This window comes from Leuciscus leuciscus (assembly GCF_965113295.1).
Source record: "Leuciscus leuciscus genome assembly, chromosome: 18".
Taxonomy (NCBI): Eukaryota; Metazoa; Chordata; class Actinopteri; order Cypriniformes; family Leuciscidae; genus Leuciscus; species Leuciscus leuciscus.
Genome location: NC_138742.1, coordinates 13,661,919 through 13,678,147, shown reverse-complemented (window position 1 = coordinate 13,678,147; position 16,229 = coordinate 13,661,919). Strand labels below are relative to the sequence as shown.

Here is a 16,229-nt window from a genome sequence, read left to right as displayed (position 1 = left end):
AAAGGCGCCGCCGGTGTGTGTACTCTCATAGAGAATAGTGTGTTCGAATTTAAAAGACGTGGCGCTGCGCGGCGCGCCGCTGAGCTGCGCGTCCGGTGTGCGACCCCCTTAAGTCACTCGATTAAAAGTATGTCTTGTTTTACGCAGTTGACTGTCGTTTTTAGATGGCCTATTACACCAGGCTTGCTCCAGTTGTTTTGAGCTTTCATATTTTGCTCATAATATATTCATTATGCTATAAAATGCATCGCTATGTGCACTTTAGAAAAGTGTACATACGTTGCATTACTGTTTATTACACTGAACACAGCAAAACTGTTATACAAACTGTTAAACTTTTTATTTTAAGAATAAAGCAAATGTAATAATTGTAAATCACGTTCATTGTAATGTAAAGTTTTTGGCAGATTATCTATTTTATTATTTATTAGGACTAGCCTGTGAGTAGTTTGCCTCTAAGTAAATAATTGCCTCTATGAAGCAGTGTTATTTTAGTATAATTCAGATAAAATGATTGTTTTTATTTATATTTTGAATTAGTTTTTCTAATTCCCTTTTCATTTCATTTTAGTTAACGTTTTAGTAAGTTTATTGTGTGTTTTTGTCATTTTTATTAGTTTATTTATTAGCTTATTTTATATAGTTCATAAATTCATTTTTATTTCAGTTTAAGTTATTTTTGTAGCCAGCTAAACTAATTGACTATATAGGCAAAATCCTGTAGCTGAAATTAAATGTTTCATATTTATTTTATTTAAAGTTACAAAAATGTTTTTCTAATGGTTTAATTCTAGAGTAACCCTGATGTGAAGTTGTCAAAACTCCTGCTGAGACAACATGAGGATGTGGATTGGCATTTTTACTCTGACGCCAGATATGTTTGAAGTTGGTTGGGAAGTGAGCGTCAGATGTGTTTTGCATTGGTCAATTGGCATGAATTCTTCAAACGCACTTTATCACAATTCGGCTGGGGGCACCCGCTCATCTCAACACTGTGTTAATCTCTACAGAGCCCCGGGCCCTGAAGTCTCCCCTAATCTGTCTGCTGTGAAAAATGTGCTAAAGCGCGTGTATTAGGGCTTCTAGCTACATGTTACTCAGTCAGGGTGTGTGTATGCATATCCAAAGAGGTGTGTGGGTGCCAGGAAAGCTGACCAGAATGTGAACAACAGGACCCAATGACCAAAGCATGCGTTTCATTTTCGCTTCCTAACTAGGCTACCATTTCTCATTCTGGTTTAATTACAGAAGACAATGTGAATACACATAGACTGCGTAGGCATGTTGCACAGCACTTTTAGTATAGTGCTATCTGCGGGAAAAAAAAGTCACCATGAACTGAAAATTCAATTTTGACAAATTTATGGAAAATTGCAGTTGGCCTAATTATTAAGTATTTTTCTGTACACGTTATTATTATTATTATTTTGTTTGTTTCAATTCATGCGACCCCCTCCCCTTGCAACAACATCTTCATATCTCTTCTCTGATGACGTGTTCACCAGCGTGAGGGTGGGACAATAATCGCTCCAGCAATGATGAGCAACAATTAGCAAAACGACAAAAAAGGAAAGAAAAAAAATCCAATTACCGATGGACAAAATCAAGTCTTGCCCTAATTTTTTTTTCTTGTTCGAGAAGCGTATCACTCGGATATACGTCACAATACGGAAGAAAAGATGATCACTATTTCCGTTTCAGGCCGACTTTAATATTCAAACATAGTTTATGCAATGCCTGCTATGTTCATATTATAAGTTTCAACTTAAGAGCAATGTTCAGGTTCAATACAACTTAAGTACAATCGACAGAATTTGTAGCTTAATGCTGATTAGCAAGAAAATGTATTTCAATTGATCCCTTTTTACTTGTTACAGTGAGGCACTTACAATAAAAGTGAATGGGGCCAATTCATAGATTTTTTAAAAGCAAAAATGTGAATCTTATAATTTCATAAAAGCATAATTCCTCTGTTAAAACTAATGTATTGTTTGTTTGAGCTCTAAAGTTTGAGCTCTCACAATTTTATATTCATTTTAGTTATGTTATCACGGCAACAAAAATTGGATATTACTTTACACCGAAATGTTCAGTAAGTGATTTTATCACTCTGAAATTATGATAACATACAGATTGTTTATGTCTAGTACCTATTCTATTGAAATTGAGAGTATTTTCATGTCATGGATTGGCTGTAATCACTTCTATTGTAAGTGCCTCATTGCTTTTTTAAAGAGAAGAAAATTGTTATTATTCTGTAATGGGCTTTGTTTAAAGACTACTGAAAAAAATCTATACCTTAAGAGACCGGTTTCCATGCAATTAACTTATCTTTACATTATATTAGCTTTTGTCATAAGATTTACTGCTGTAGTATTGACTATTGAGCCATAATCTCTTTTGCTTTTTGTGCTAATGTTTGTCTCACTTGATATTCTTACATGGGAAGATCTGCGGTTATGTTTCCATAAAAGACTTAATTCTTGTTATTCAGCCCCTTTTCATCTGCCGATCAAAAGCATCTTCTTTTCCCGAAGACAGTTTTCTCAGCTGTTCCGGGTGCCAGACGGTTCAATGGCAATCTGAAGGAGAAGGAGGGAGGAGTTGTGCTCAATTACACGCTGGAACGAGAGCAAACTGCCACTGACTGTACACAACAAAATGGGTTAGTTTGATTTCCTTGTATTGATATCACAATGCAGCTAAGTGAGAACATCATGTAATTACAGCGTACGTCTAACCGTGTAGTTTCTAAAACATGATTCGCTGCCTGCCTGCCATTTCGCACCTCGTAGATAATTAGCATAAACAATGAAAGAACTTTTCAGAATCACTTCACGTTATCGGTAGATCCGTCGTCATCAGTGTTTTTTCTCCTCGCATCCGCTTTAACTAAAATCAGGACCATTTTTAGAGCTATGACGTGGGCATGGTGGCGCAGTCCTCCCCACCGGCACAACGTCTGGTTTGTTGGGGGGTTAAACTACTCAATGCTTTTGTTAGTTCCTAAGCCTCCCACTCCCCCACCCTCTCCCCTCCGTCCTCCAACCGCTGCGTCAGTAGGGGACTGGAACGAGAGGTATATAAGGACCCTGCCACCTGAAGCTCTCAAAGACCAAGATCTCTCCAGCTTTACTCTGCACTAGGAGCTACAAGGACTTCAAAGTTTCCTGCTTCGCTTCTCTGACTGACCTTTCTACGCACTTTAACTTCAACTATTTTGTCAGCATGCAGCTTTTGGCCAGCCTTGTGTCTCTCTTGCTGGTGCTGTATAGTGTCAGAGCAACAGCTTTGCTTCCAGTGGAGGAGAGGAACCTGGCACAAAGTAGGGTGAGTGGCTGCAATGAGCTTTCTGTGTTTTTCATTGTTTCCAGTTGTAGCTGTTATGGATTTACCAAGCAGATGCACGTATTTTAGACACATCTTGATGTTTCCATCCAATTAACAGACCATTCTGGGGTCATTTCAGTAGCCAATAGCCATATTATTGTGAATAGCTGAAACCCTTTAAAAATCTTGCATTCTAATTCAAGTCGAGTTTCTTTCTTATAAGGAGCTGAGTAAAGAGCGTAAGGAGCTGATCCTGAAGCTGATCTCTGGGCTGTTGGATGGAGTAGACAACAGTGTGCTGGCTGGGGAGATAGCATCGGTCCCCATGGATGTGGAGGAGCCCCTGGAGTCCCGTCTGGAAGAACGGGCCGTCTACAACCGGTTATCACAGCTGCCACAGCGCGACCGCAAAGCCCCCTGCAAAAACTTCTTCTGGAAGACCTTCACATCGTGTTAACGGCACCAGTCCTGCAACGATCCCGCAATCCTCCCTGATACCTGACATGAACTGTGTAGACCTCCACTGTACATACCATCTCCAGTGTCTGAAGAAAGATCTCTGTGGACTTACTCTGACACAGTCTGTTTGTTAAAGACATTGATGATTATATTTATTTATTTATTTATTGATCGATTAAGCTATTTATGGACCTTTGTTGTTTTTCAGCATTAAAAAAAAAGAATAAAGCATGGTTAAGATAGTTTCTTTTTTATAAAAGATGTCTCATTTACTGTGGTCAACATTGAGAAAAGCATCAAATTACAATATGTTTACTGACTGATAAATAAATGTAATTGATCATGGAGCCAGATGTATTACAGATTATGTAATAGTCCTATATATAAATGTTTTCCCAAAAGAAGAAATCACGTAAAGTCTATTTATTACGGGCTCGTATGAATGGCACTTTCACAAGCCGTGGTTGTTTAACACTTAATGCACCAGATGAATTGATTGACAGTGTGGTGGTAATTTTCTTTGTCAGTGAATTATATGTATTTGCAGTTGATGAGAGGGTGTGCTTGAGGTCACTAAACCCTTGTCTAATAATTATTTGCTGGTAAATTCAATGCATTACTAAAATGTATCTTTCGGTTTGCCTTTTTTGTTCAACAAATGCAGATGAGATACATGTGAAGGGGAAAATGGTCCTTAAAATACAGGCATTTTCTGTATTTTGAACAACACTTCTGTTCTTCAAAGCACATACATCAAGTTTTTGTCCCATTTTAACGGCACTTGTATTTGCCAATGCTGCAATCTAGCTTTAACAGAAAAAATCTAAACACTAGTTAGATTGACTATCCAGCTGTAAACACATGCAATAGGCCATCAGTACAGTTTAATTATTTGTCCTCCAAGTGGAGGCATACATGGTTATTCAAACTATATCAGCATAAGTAAGTGCCGAGTTACTTGCATAAATGCGTCACTGCTCTTGAATGTGAAACTAGTTGGCGTAATGAATGGCGTAACAGTGAAAATGCATTGGAGCCATGGCCTAGCGATCAGCTCATGTGCCTCCTGGATTTCCTATCACTTCTCTACCGTCCTTTCCATGAATATGTCCAAAATACAAGACAAAAAAGTCATGGTAATTTATTGTGTTCTGTAAATCATTAGTGTTTAAGACAAATGCTAGATATATGGTTGCAACACATGCACCAAGAAAACACCATATGCATAAGTACTTCATGTTTGCTTTGGAATCTCAGTGAGCTGAAAGCATAGAGTGAGAAAAAAAGTGAATGAATTGTTCAAACTGTATAGGTTATAACTATGCCGTTGCATGTCTGTGTGTGTGACACACTGGCAGCTGTTCTACACACAGCTGAAGAGATCACTTTATAAACTGAAAGATAAAATTATGTCTTCAGTAGATATTTGATGCTGTAGCGCTGGGGTCACAATGACCTCAATATTCCTCTATTCTTCAATACGAGCAAAGGTTGAATCCAGATGATGGTGACAATGTAAACTGTTTGCTCTTCTCTCACAATATTGATGACAGATACTTGACAATCTCTATATAGGCGTCAGTAGAAATTCTGCACAGTGATTCTGACTTACTGTCCACAGTAAAAAAACGATTTAAAATTGGCATGAAATGGAAGTTGCGATAGTCTTTTCTTCCCTATTGTGACGTATATTCAAGTGGAATGGCTTCTCTACCAAGAAAAAATGTAGAGCAGGACTTGACTTTGTCCACCGGAAATTGATTGGATTGTTGGATCGCCCTTGCCAATAAACACATCATCAGGGAAGAGAAGAAATGTTGCTGCTTGGTTAAAGATTATGAGAGCACATTAATTTATTTATTAAGATATGTGTGCAAGAATAATTCTTAATATATTGTTATGCACTCCATCATATAATTTAATCACTTAGTGGGATCATTGTTGTTATTCAACAGATGTGTGTGATAATGCAATATCTTATTAAACTGAGTCCCAGGCATGGCATTCATATATCTGTTCAGTTTGCTCGAAAAGTCAGCTGGGGCCAAATTTAATTAGATAAAGGAATAATAAACATGCTGGTCTTGCCCAGTAGGAATGAAGAGACAACAAACACATGAGGAATTCAATGTTGTGTTATCATGCAATGTGAGTTTGGCCATTCCACGAGATGTCAAATGACTAATGGCACAGTCTCTATTACAGTATAATCTATCTTTTTGTTCTTTCTGCCTTTTTTAGCCAACAGATGAACTGACTCAAATAGATGACTCTAGGATATGTTTTATTTGCGCAAAGATTTGTGGGAAGCGAAAGAAACTGTCCATTATACAAGTGCCCTCAGAGCATTGTGAGGAGACATCAAAGCTGCTGCTGGTAAGCAAAGCATTTTGATTGCTTTGCCTTTGATCTGAAGGCATGCTCCCACCTGAACATGAATTTCAAATTCATATGTACTGTGTGTATATTCATCTTTAGGAAATACACAACTGACTCACTTCAGTATTTCTAGTAAATACTGTATGAAAATAAACAATTAGAATTAATGAACTAAAAGCTGAAAAACAGGAAGGATTGACTCATCAACAACAGTATTTAAAATGAAATTAGGTTAAGTATTTTTGTAAGCACAAAACCACATAAGATGACTTGAGGTCACTGTTTTGAAAATGTTCTGGGTTATTTTCTATTTATAAACTTCATATGAGAGGCTGCAAATCCAAAAGACGACAGTCTCAGTCAAACATGGGCCAATATAATGATTCATTACTGTGTCTTTATAAGAGCTGTATGAGCAAAATCACCAAATCATCCTTTAGATCATAAAATGTATAGATTGTTTTACATTTAAAGCAAAAAGTTAATGTCTTCATCAGTATTTTTCAGCATTCGTTTTCCAATAAAATATCTAACACCCTTAAGAAAAATGTAACTGAGAATCAAAATAGCACAAGGCTTGTTTTTAGAGAATATATATTTTTTATCTTATTTACATTTATTATAATGAGCTGTCTAAATTAAATGTAATTTATCATGTTTTTTAAGCATAAATATAATTCAATTTAGTGAGGTTTATCCACAAGTAAAGAAGAGAAAGAACAAATTTTGCTTGTGAAGTGAACGCATCAGGTTACGTATGCAACCCGATTCCCTGAGAAGGGAACGAGACGCTGTGCCATGAGCTGATGCTATGGGGAGCGCTTCCGCCTAAGCCGGTGTCTGAAGCACGTTTCAAAACGAGCCAGTCTCGACTGGCCAAGCTTTATGGATGTCTTGATGTGACGTACTGCGTCACTGAGTCCATAAATAGTCATTAGATACAATTTGTCTGAAGAAGCTGTCAGTGGGCAGGGGCATGGGCATGGCAACACAACGCACTGTCTCTTTCCCTTCACAGGGAACCGGGTTACATAAGTAACCTGAGACGTTCCCTTTTGAAGTGAACTTTGACGCTGCATCATCGTATTGACGCTGTGGGAACTTCTGTACCAAAGCCACCACACCCTAAAGAGCCTGCCCAAAAGGCTGTGTAAGCACAGAACACTGGAGTTGAGCGCAACTCCAACTTGGATCAACCTTGAAGTACACAAGATTCTGGGGTTGAGTCCACATCTGTCGCAAAGGGAACCTTCAGAACGGAAAATGGCGGCAGGGAGGCTATACTCACATGTGGAAGTGAGGAAGTGGTTATTCAATTTTGTATGCATGACCAATTGCCTCTCATCGGGCCAATCCAGTTTTTATTTGGCCAGACTGAGGAAGTTTCTGTGCCTGAGACTAGATCAGACTCAGATAGCATGAGACCCTTGTTCTGATTCACTGAGCGAGCTTCAAGGTCCAGAACGGGGTCCTCTAAATCAGTGAAGAGCACGAGAAATAAGACGTTTTCGTCCATCTCAAACCCCGCCTTCTCCGAAACAGCCTGCGAACCCCTTGGCCAAAGTTGCCACGCTGCCTCGACAGCAGCGGGACCCGAGCCATGAGGTGCAGGAGCTTGGCCCCCTTCCCTCAAGAACAGGATTGGAGCTTGCAGGTGTTGAAGCGATCGCAGTGCTCACAGTCAGCACCCTTGAGGACTTACTTTGCAAGCTCCCCACCCAAACACGCACATGGAGTGTGAATCAACTCCTATAATAAAGTGGGGGCACGGAGTAACACACTTTCTGTAGTTTCTCAAGCCATGTTCACAGACTAAACTCCTGACCAATATTTTCAGACACACTGCAGACATGCATTTCAGGCATCTATTTATGGACTCAATGACACACTATGTCATGTCACAACGTCCACAAAGCTTGGCTAATCGAGATTGGCTTGTTTTGACGTGCTTCAGACACCGGCTCACAATGGCTTGTTCTAGGCCTATTTGATTTACAATCGCGCTGTGCTCATTTCATAAAGTTTGAGTTAATTTGAGTATCATATCATACAAGGTTTAAAACGTTTAAATAGACATCAAATAGTTGAAAATGTGTATGATGTGAAATTTTAGTTGAAATCATCTCAAAGCCCTGATTTCTAAGACTCACAGTGATGGCAATGTATAGCTATTACGATCGCACTCTGCTAATTTCATTCATAAAGTTTACACCACACTCATTATTGCTTAGTGATTTTAGAGGTTTATGTATTATATAGTGCTATGCTATCCCATGGCTCACCTGTTATCCAGCAAACATGAGGAATGAATGGTTGTGCTGAATATTTTTCATATTATTTGGTAGAATTCGTTATTCATTTTGATGCCATTATGCCTTTCCGAATAAGGTGTACGGCTTCGGGCACATCCCTGCTATCTTGCATAAGGGATATTTAGATAACTGAAAAAAGAAAACAAAAATGCTGATTAAAAAATAAAAAGTTGTTTGACACATAGGCCCACTTATTCAAAGAAACTCTGTATATACACATTTATCAGTAGGTTATGTTCCCTTGTGGATTGAATCCATGAATCCTACACCATGCACTACCAGTTGAGCTACAGGGATGTTCTTGTTAATCAATAATTGAACAGCTATCCACATTCATAATGCCACCTCCATATTTATTTTGTATTTAGACATTATTATATCTCACAGTTAAATTGTGTCTATGAAAAGAGCAAATGCCAAATGTTGAGTCTGCCTCAGGAAACATGAAAGTAGAATTTTTAGACTAAGGCCCTAATCCAAATGTCTTGTTTCTTTTCTCTTGATAGACTTTCTTTTATCCGCAGGCGAGTGGTGAGTAATGATTCAGTGCTACGTAAAAGACATTGCTCTCGATGTTAGATCTTTGTCACATGGTCAGGGGGCAACTGGGAGTGCTCTCACTTCATTAGTTCTGCGTTGTCTGTGTGTTTGCTTTTATTGCCAGCAGCAATGTTTTCTATCATCATCAATAAATCTTGATTCGGTTCTGTGGTGACATTTGCAAGTAGGATACTGAACAGACATACGTATACCATGGGTGAGTAACTAAGACATTTGAGAAGGAAGAACATGAAGGAACTTGAATGCCATTTGTAGAGAGGGAAATATTGCCACTGGTGATCAAAAAAATCTATAAATATGTGTTTCTGAATTATTTCAAGTCATTGTTCATCGAGTTATTTGCCCTTCATTGTGCTGTAGTTGGCTCAGGTGCCCTCAGGTGTAGGTCAGGACATATTTGCTCATAGTTCATGTTGAACTATGTGTTATTGTTCCATCACGCACTCTCTGCTTCTCTGATGAGAAAAGAACAGAGCGAGTGGGAAGTTGTTTGCACGTCTAATTCAAGCATGAATTGCAACTCTATCATAGTGTTGGATGTGCAATTTATATGGTAAAATACTCAAACAATTCATTGTTATGCAAGAGTACTTTATTCCCTGTGATGGACTGGCCACCTGTTTCTGGCCACCTGACTGGCTGGTTTCCGGCGGAATGGAAACCAGCTATTCTTGATGTCTCTCATGACTGCGGACGCGTATTTTTTTAGTTTCGTAAATACATACAAAACTGGTGCAATTTTTTGTACAGTCTTTTATTCTAGTGACGGTCTTGTTGCTTGATAGTTCTGTACCTTGGAATTTACTGTTTTTTCCTCAAAATAATATATAGGTAAAATTACTAGAAAAAAAATAAAAAAAATAACATGATGAGTAAATAACAGAATATTCATAGTATTTGGTGACTTTAAATATATCAAGAAAAAAGTGCACATCTGTTTAGACTATTTGTAAACATTTTTTTTAAAACATTTTTAATGCAATCTGTGAGTTCAGCATCGAATTATGTGGTATCAGAAGTTTGCCTTGCATTTTCATACACAGCCTGTATTATTCCATCAGATTAAAGGTCTGAAGGGAGTACAAATTGATTTGCCTTCTCATAGACACAAATAACGAAACAAGCCACAGAATCAAACCCGTGTCAATTTCTCAAAGGTCATGTTGAGTTGGAGGAGGACAGAATAAGCTGCACAGAAGACATTAAGTTTTAGATTTCGTGCTCAACAGCCACTAATGACGCCTGATGTGTTTGTGTGCTGTGACTGCATTGCTAGTCAGCACTGGCTAAAAGCATATCATTATCCCTCTCAGCGCACCCTTCACTACAGCGAGAGCTGAGAAAATTAGATGTCACAGACATGAAGAAGGGATGCAGGATGCCTGTAACCATAGAGACCCTGCCTATCACAGAGGGGACCAGTTCAGGAGGAGGGACAGAGTCCTCGTAAGGGGCTTATAAGGGGACAGAGGACACAATCCTGCCGTTTCTAATGCCGTTTAAACTCAGTGCTGAGAATACAAGATAAAATGATCCCAACTCTGGTAGTTTCAGTAGAAGCTGTCCACAGTTTTTAGCACTGGGAACACTTCACACCTGGGATTAACATGCGTTTTATATCTACAGTCTCAGATATTTTTAGGTAGATCCGAAAAGAGATCGAGTTGCGCTTAATTTAAACATCATAATTTAGTAACTAACAACATCTTTGTTTCCAAACATTTAATTTCTCGCAATAAATCATGAAACATTTTTTATTGAATTTTATGATTTTTCAGTGGTGCGGTTTAATTTTCCTGATCCTAATTTAAGTCAAAGCGGTTCACAATTTGCTTCACAATACAATCACAATCAATTATTTTGCATTCACACTAGTACGTTAATTAATTAATTGCTTTAATTAATTGTGTCCCATTCAACTAAAATGTTAGAAATACCAGGTGTGAAGGATATCTTTGAGTTTTAGATTTCTTAGCAAAGTTTAAAATGATTGCTGTTGTCGTCAGTGTTGTAAACCTATCTGTTGCACAGCACAAGGAACTTCATTATATTTGAAACCACAATAATACTTACAAAAATCTCTATTTAAATTGCCTCTCTTTGTGAAATGATTAGCCAAGTAAACTGAATCACAGAGCTTGATAATTACCGCATCATCTGAGCATTTGCTGTTCAGCGGTGCAGTGCGCACTAAATCACCGTGGTATTGTCTTTGAGCGTTATCCAAAATTTGGATAATTATTTTCATGATAATTTGAAAACAACAAATGTGTCGACATGTTATTGCAAGCCATGCTGTTTGCTGCTCCAAAATTAGCATAATTACTCTTTGACTAAGTGTGTTTATCAGGGGAACAGATCCAGATTCACGCTGGCCTCAGCATTAAGGGAAATGAAAGTAAAGCAGCGTTTGCTAAAAGCTCTCCTTTGACATTGTGCTTGTGTAAGTCAGTATCACAGATAGTCTGCTAACAAGCAGAGTGGTTGTTGTAGCAGCAGCTCATTAGCTGTGCAATGACTCTGTCATATCCTGACTCTGTGCTATAATTACCGAGAATGGACTGTGGAAAGAGGGAGGGCCACTAAACGCAATATTGACCGTCTTGTTTAAGCGCAGAATTGACCTGTGAGACGTGTGCTTTAAATATCTCAATCACAGACAGGCCACTTGTGGAGCAGAGCAAGAAATGGTTCATCTTTAGAGAGTGTAAAAGATTCGTTGCTGCAGAAGGAATGAGAATTTCATGTTATTTGCTGTAATGAAGTCATCACAGTCAAGACAGACAAACGACTGCACCCTCATTATACAACATGATTAGAATGAGGATAGTTTTGTGACGTCTGAAAAGGCTATTGTATGTCTAAACACCAGATGAGCAACTGAAACAACACCCATGATACAGAGAGTGCACAAAAATACATTATTCACATCTGTCTCCCAAAATAAAGGTTGTTATTGATTATTATCAACTGAGATGTAAATTACCAGTGAAAAAAAAAAAGACAAAAAAAATCATTTCATCAACAAAAATATAGTTGGAACTACACATTTTTTAAATGAAAATGTAACTGAATTACATTCGTTTTTATATTATCTGGACAGTCTGATTTAGAAATTAATCAAAATGTGTTTATATAAAAATAAATCACATTTATTTGACCCAAAATGCCTAAAAATACATAAATGCATACGTACATAAATGCATATATGTACATATATGTACGTGAATGGATGAATAAATGAAAACTCAGTACTTTCATATATAATTCAAAAATAGAAAAAAAATATAGTGATTTGCTATTCTCCAGTGCGGGCCATTTAAGCGGATCCAGAATTATCAAATTAAAGCTGAAGTGTGTCGTCTGCCATTGGTCAACGGAACAGATTCAAACTCACGCCATTGGTTGAGCCAACGTTCCTGTGGCGAAATGAACAGTGCTGGCGGTGCTGAAATGAACTAAGCAATTGTGATATCTCAACATTGCTTACACTTTTAAAGAGGAAATCAACTTACAAATGGCTTATTGTGTCTTCATACGCCTGGATAGGAGAAAATATTTTAACACTGCCAAAATAAGCACTTCAACTTTAAGGTCAATGATGGTGATGAATGAGGGAATCTCGCTGTGAGAAGGTTATGAAACAACAACATAAGTTAAGTGTCAGCGGTGAAGAAATTCTTTCTGTATATGAATTTTATAATTCTGAGTTATGAAACTATGTCGCATAAAAAAACATTATTTTGAGAGAAAGTAGATCTAAAGGCATTGTATTGTGATGAAGTATGTTTTCTCTTTTATATACAATTGCAAGCCTGTTTCCAGCTGTCTTATTAGATTTCTGCATGTTTGAGAAAATAAATCAGTGGCGTAACCAGAAATGCCATGGATAAACACAGGGAAATGCAGATTCTCTTAAAACTTGACTGTAAATAGCATGTGTCAAAGCCAAGTAGTAGACTGTGAACCTTACTAATTGGCTATTACTCAAATAAACTAAAACTTACTAAGTCCAATCCAAACATTACCATATCAAATACATCACAAGACACATGTAAACAGCTAAAGACTGTGATTTAGCGTTCGTTTTCATTGACATGTCCCCACAGTCTGGCATTAAGTACACTTTATTATGTGTTTTGGGTCTCAGTATTGCCTCAAATATCAGCTAATCAAGTGATGGACTGCTGCGATATCTATACATAAATGTCAATGTGTTATTGATTATGAGTGATCTTGAGGTTAAGGTGATGAATTAAGAAAGAAAGATTAAGGGGAAAACTTTGATGTGAAGCCAAATGAACACAACCATGAGTCTCCAGCTGCAGCTGTATGGCCTTTTAAACAGTACAGCTAATGATAGGGAAATTACTTGTGATAAATCGAGGCTGAATCCCCCCGCATTGAGGTTCGCCCCGATGTCGGATTGCCATTACTCTTTCGATTTAGTCCTTGATGCATCTTTCACAGATTTAAGTCCCCATATGGCCATTTCCGTTCTCCTGCGGGCCTGTGGCCGTTTGCCAAATCAGTGGCTCTGACACGCAGCTCTGCACCAATGACGGAGAGTGAGGTGGCAATGGCGAGAAATGGTGCTCAGGTGCAGCAATCACAGCTTTAGGGTAGAATTCAACTTGACATTAGTTTAACCACAGACTATTGAATAATATCTACCCTGATTACAAACAACAGGACACCCAGTTATAATCAGACACAGAAAACACACCAAAAATGCATTACGCACGCTCAACATTGTGCATTTCAAGTAGACACAGGTATAATGGAGTTGAATTTATAGCCCTAAAGTTGTATCAAACTTCAATAAATCGTCTGAATTCTTAAAAACTTTGCAGTATCATAAAGATAGGAACAGATGAGGAGTGAAAAAATACATGCATTTTTTATAGCATTTCTATCATTCCAGATTTCAGTAGAACAAATATCAGAAATAAATTAAATTATTTTAAAATGTGTATTTACAAAATGTTTCACAGATATTTTGAGATACCGTAAATGGCCAGAAGGCCAGAAGCCGGCCCTGACTATAAACCTTATTTTTAACATAGGAGCGGGTGCAGGCATTTGTAACTTGAATATGCGAGGCTTCTGGTGTAATTCTATGCTACAGAGCACACTTTTATGACGTGGTGTGTCCCAACGCTTGTCAACTCTTCTGCTACACACTCAAAAGTATATTTCTTTTTCCACAAAGACAGTACATACTTTTTGGGTGCGAAAAGTAGGCGAATTGGGATGCAGCATGTTTTCATAAGATTGGCTTTGGAATCGGACTACACTGGTTTTTCTGTATGTCTTTGATTCTTTAAGAAAAACCCCTCATACGATTCATTCCTTCGGGATTCAGACTACACTGGTCGAGCTGTATGTTTTCGATTCTTTAAAAATAACCACCTCATAAGATTCAATCATTTGGTAATCGGACTAAACTGGTTGCACTGTGTGATTTCGATTACTTAAGAAGAACTGCCTATTGGTTCGGGAATCGGACACTGGTCGTGCTGTATGTTGTTGCCGAATAATTTGTTTAGAAATTGGAATAAATTGCTTTGCTGTATGCATACTGATTCTCTGAAGGAAATTGTAATTAACCACACATTAAATTGTTGCTGAATTGCATATATGAAGAACCAATCATATTAGAGAAAAATTATGTAATGAGTCGTTACCTTTTCCATGTATTCTATATAAACTGTTGTATTCTCTTTGCGAGTGAGATTCTTTATGATTAAAGCATTTCAAAGGCATTGTTTGGAGTCTGTCTGCTTACTGCTGCAGAACACTAGAGACCTTATTCCCAAGTGACAGTGTTCATACTCTTAGGCGTCCGGGGGCACCGAGCATCTTATCTTGTGCGGTTAGAATACTAGTATTTCGAGTCTTAGGCATCTGGGTTGACCTGATATAGTCAGAGTGGTTCTTAGGCGTGAGGGGTTACCAGTCAGAGTGGAGGTCATCTGAAGACAATTTTGGATTGGAGGTGCCAATCGTAGGGTGTCGTGAGAGACACCTGGGGCACTTTCAAGCTCAAACCGGTGCGCAACGTTTTGCTACGGTTTCCAGGTTGAACGACATGTTTCCTGGAAACGGTATGCAACGGTGTGCAACAGGGTTTGAGATACGTTTTCTCTTGTTTTGTGGGTGTGTCAAAAATGTCAGCCCAATCAGCAGCAACATGTATATAAACCACTCTGTTTTAAAGAGACAGCTCGCACAATGGGTCCAAGTAAAGTCGTTTACAAATGTGTCTGCTGCAGCTCGGTATACGCAACAATTGAAGTCGCTTCATCCTGAAATGTTGGATCACAATAATTAGGAACCACAGTTTCCACAAATCCCTTCACTCGATTGGGATGTTCTCTTTTATTCTGGATGGCAAGGGCAGTGACTATAACATCGAGTGTATTTTGCAGTATTAAACACGTATTTATACCGATTTCATCAGGCTCTGAAAATCCTTCAAAAAGAACACAAAGAATGTAGCCTGGAAATCCAGACCTAAATCTAAAAGATTAATGGTCTGGCATCGACTAATGAAAATCGCCCAGCTCGAGGGGCAGCACCAAGCAAGCATTTGAAAATCTCACTGCATGTAATTGGATAACACTACGACCAATCACAACAATAAACCCCATACGCTTAGCTACCAGCGGAGCTAACTGGTAGATTATACTCTTACCGTATCCGGTCGGCAAAACAGCAAAGACGTCCTTCTTGCAAAGGAACGATTCGAGCGGCGTCTTCTATTCCTGTTTTAAATAAAAAGCCAAGTCTAACTCGTTCATTGTAGCAGCCAAAGCCGTTTCAAACAACTGGTATGCATCTTGCAATGTTTACTAATGACTTCAACGTCACAGCGCTGTCGTCATCTGTTTAGCTCGCCCCTGGCCCACCTACAGTGAGTAAAATAAGTATTTGAACACCCTGCTATTTTGCAAGTTCTCCCACTTAGAAATCATGGAGGGGTCTGAAATTGTCATCGTAGGTGCATGTCCACTGTGAGAGACATAATCTAAAAAAAAAATATCCAGAAATCACACTGTATGATTTTTTAACTATTTATTTGTATGATACAGCTGCAAATAAGTATTTGAACACCTGAGAAAATCAATGTTAATATTTGGTACAGTAGCCTTTGTTTGCAATTACAGAGGTCAAACGTTTCCTGTA

At 38.2% G+C, this 16,229-nt stretch overlaps 1 protein-coding gene across 1 annotated transcript; it reads left to right on the top strand.

Annotated features, from left to right (window-relative positions):
* Positions 1–2,577: 2,577 nt before the first annotated feature.
* sst6.1 (somatostatin family member 6.1) lies at positions 2,578–4,479 on the top strand. Its single transcript, XM_082146488.1, has 2 exons — positions 2,578–3,330; positions 3,554–4,479. Exons 1-2 carry the CDS (start codon positions 3,229–3,231, stop codon positions 3,785–3,787), a joined length of 336 nt encoding a protein of 111 aa, XP_082002614.1. The 5' UTR covers positions 2,578–3,228; the 3' UTR covers positions 3,788–4,479.
* The last annotated feature ends 11,750 nt before the right edge of the window (positions 4,480–16,229 follow it).

Coding starts and splice junctions, on each gene's coding strand:
- sst6.1 (XM_082146488.1), top strand. CDS start 3,229: ATGCAGCTTTTGGCCAGCCTTGTGTCTCTCTTGCTGGTGCTGTATAGT. Junction 3,331..3,553: donor GGAACCTGGCACAAAGTAGG/GTGAGTGGCTGC, acceptor CTTTCTTATAAG/GAGCTGAGTAAAGAGCGTAA.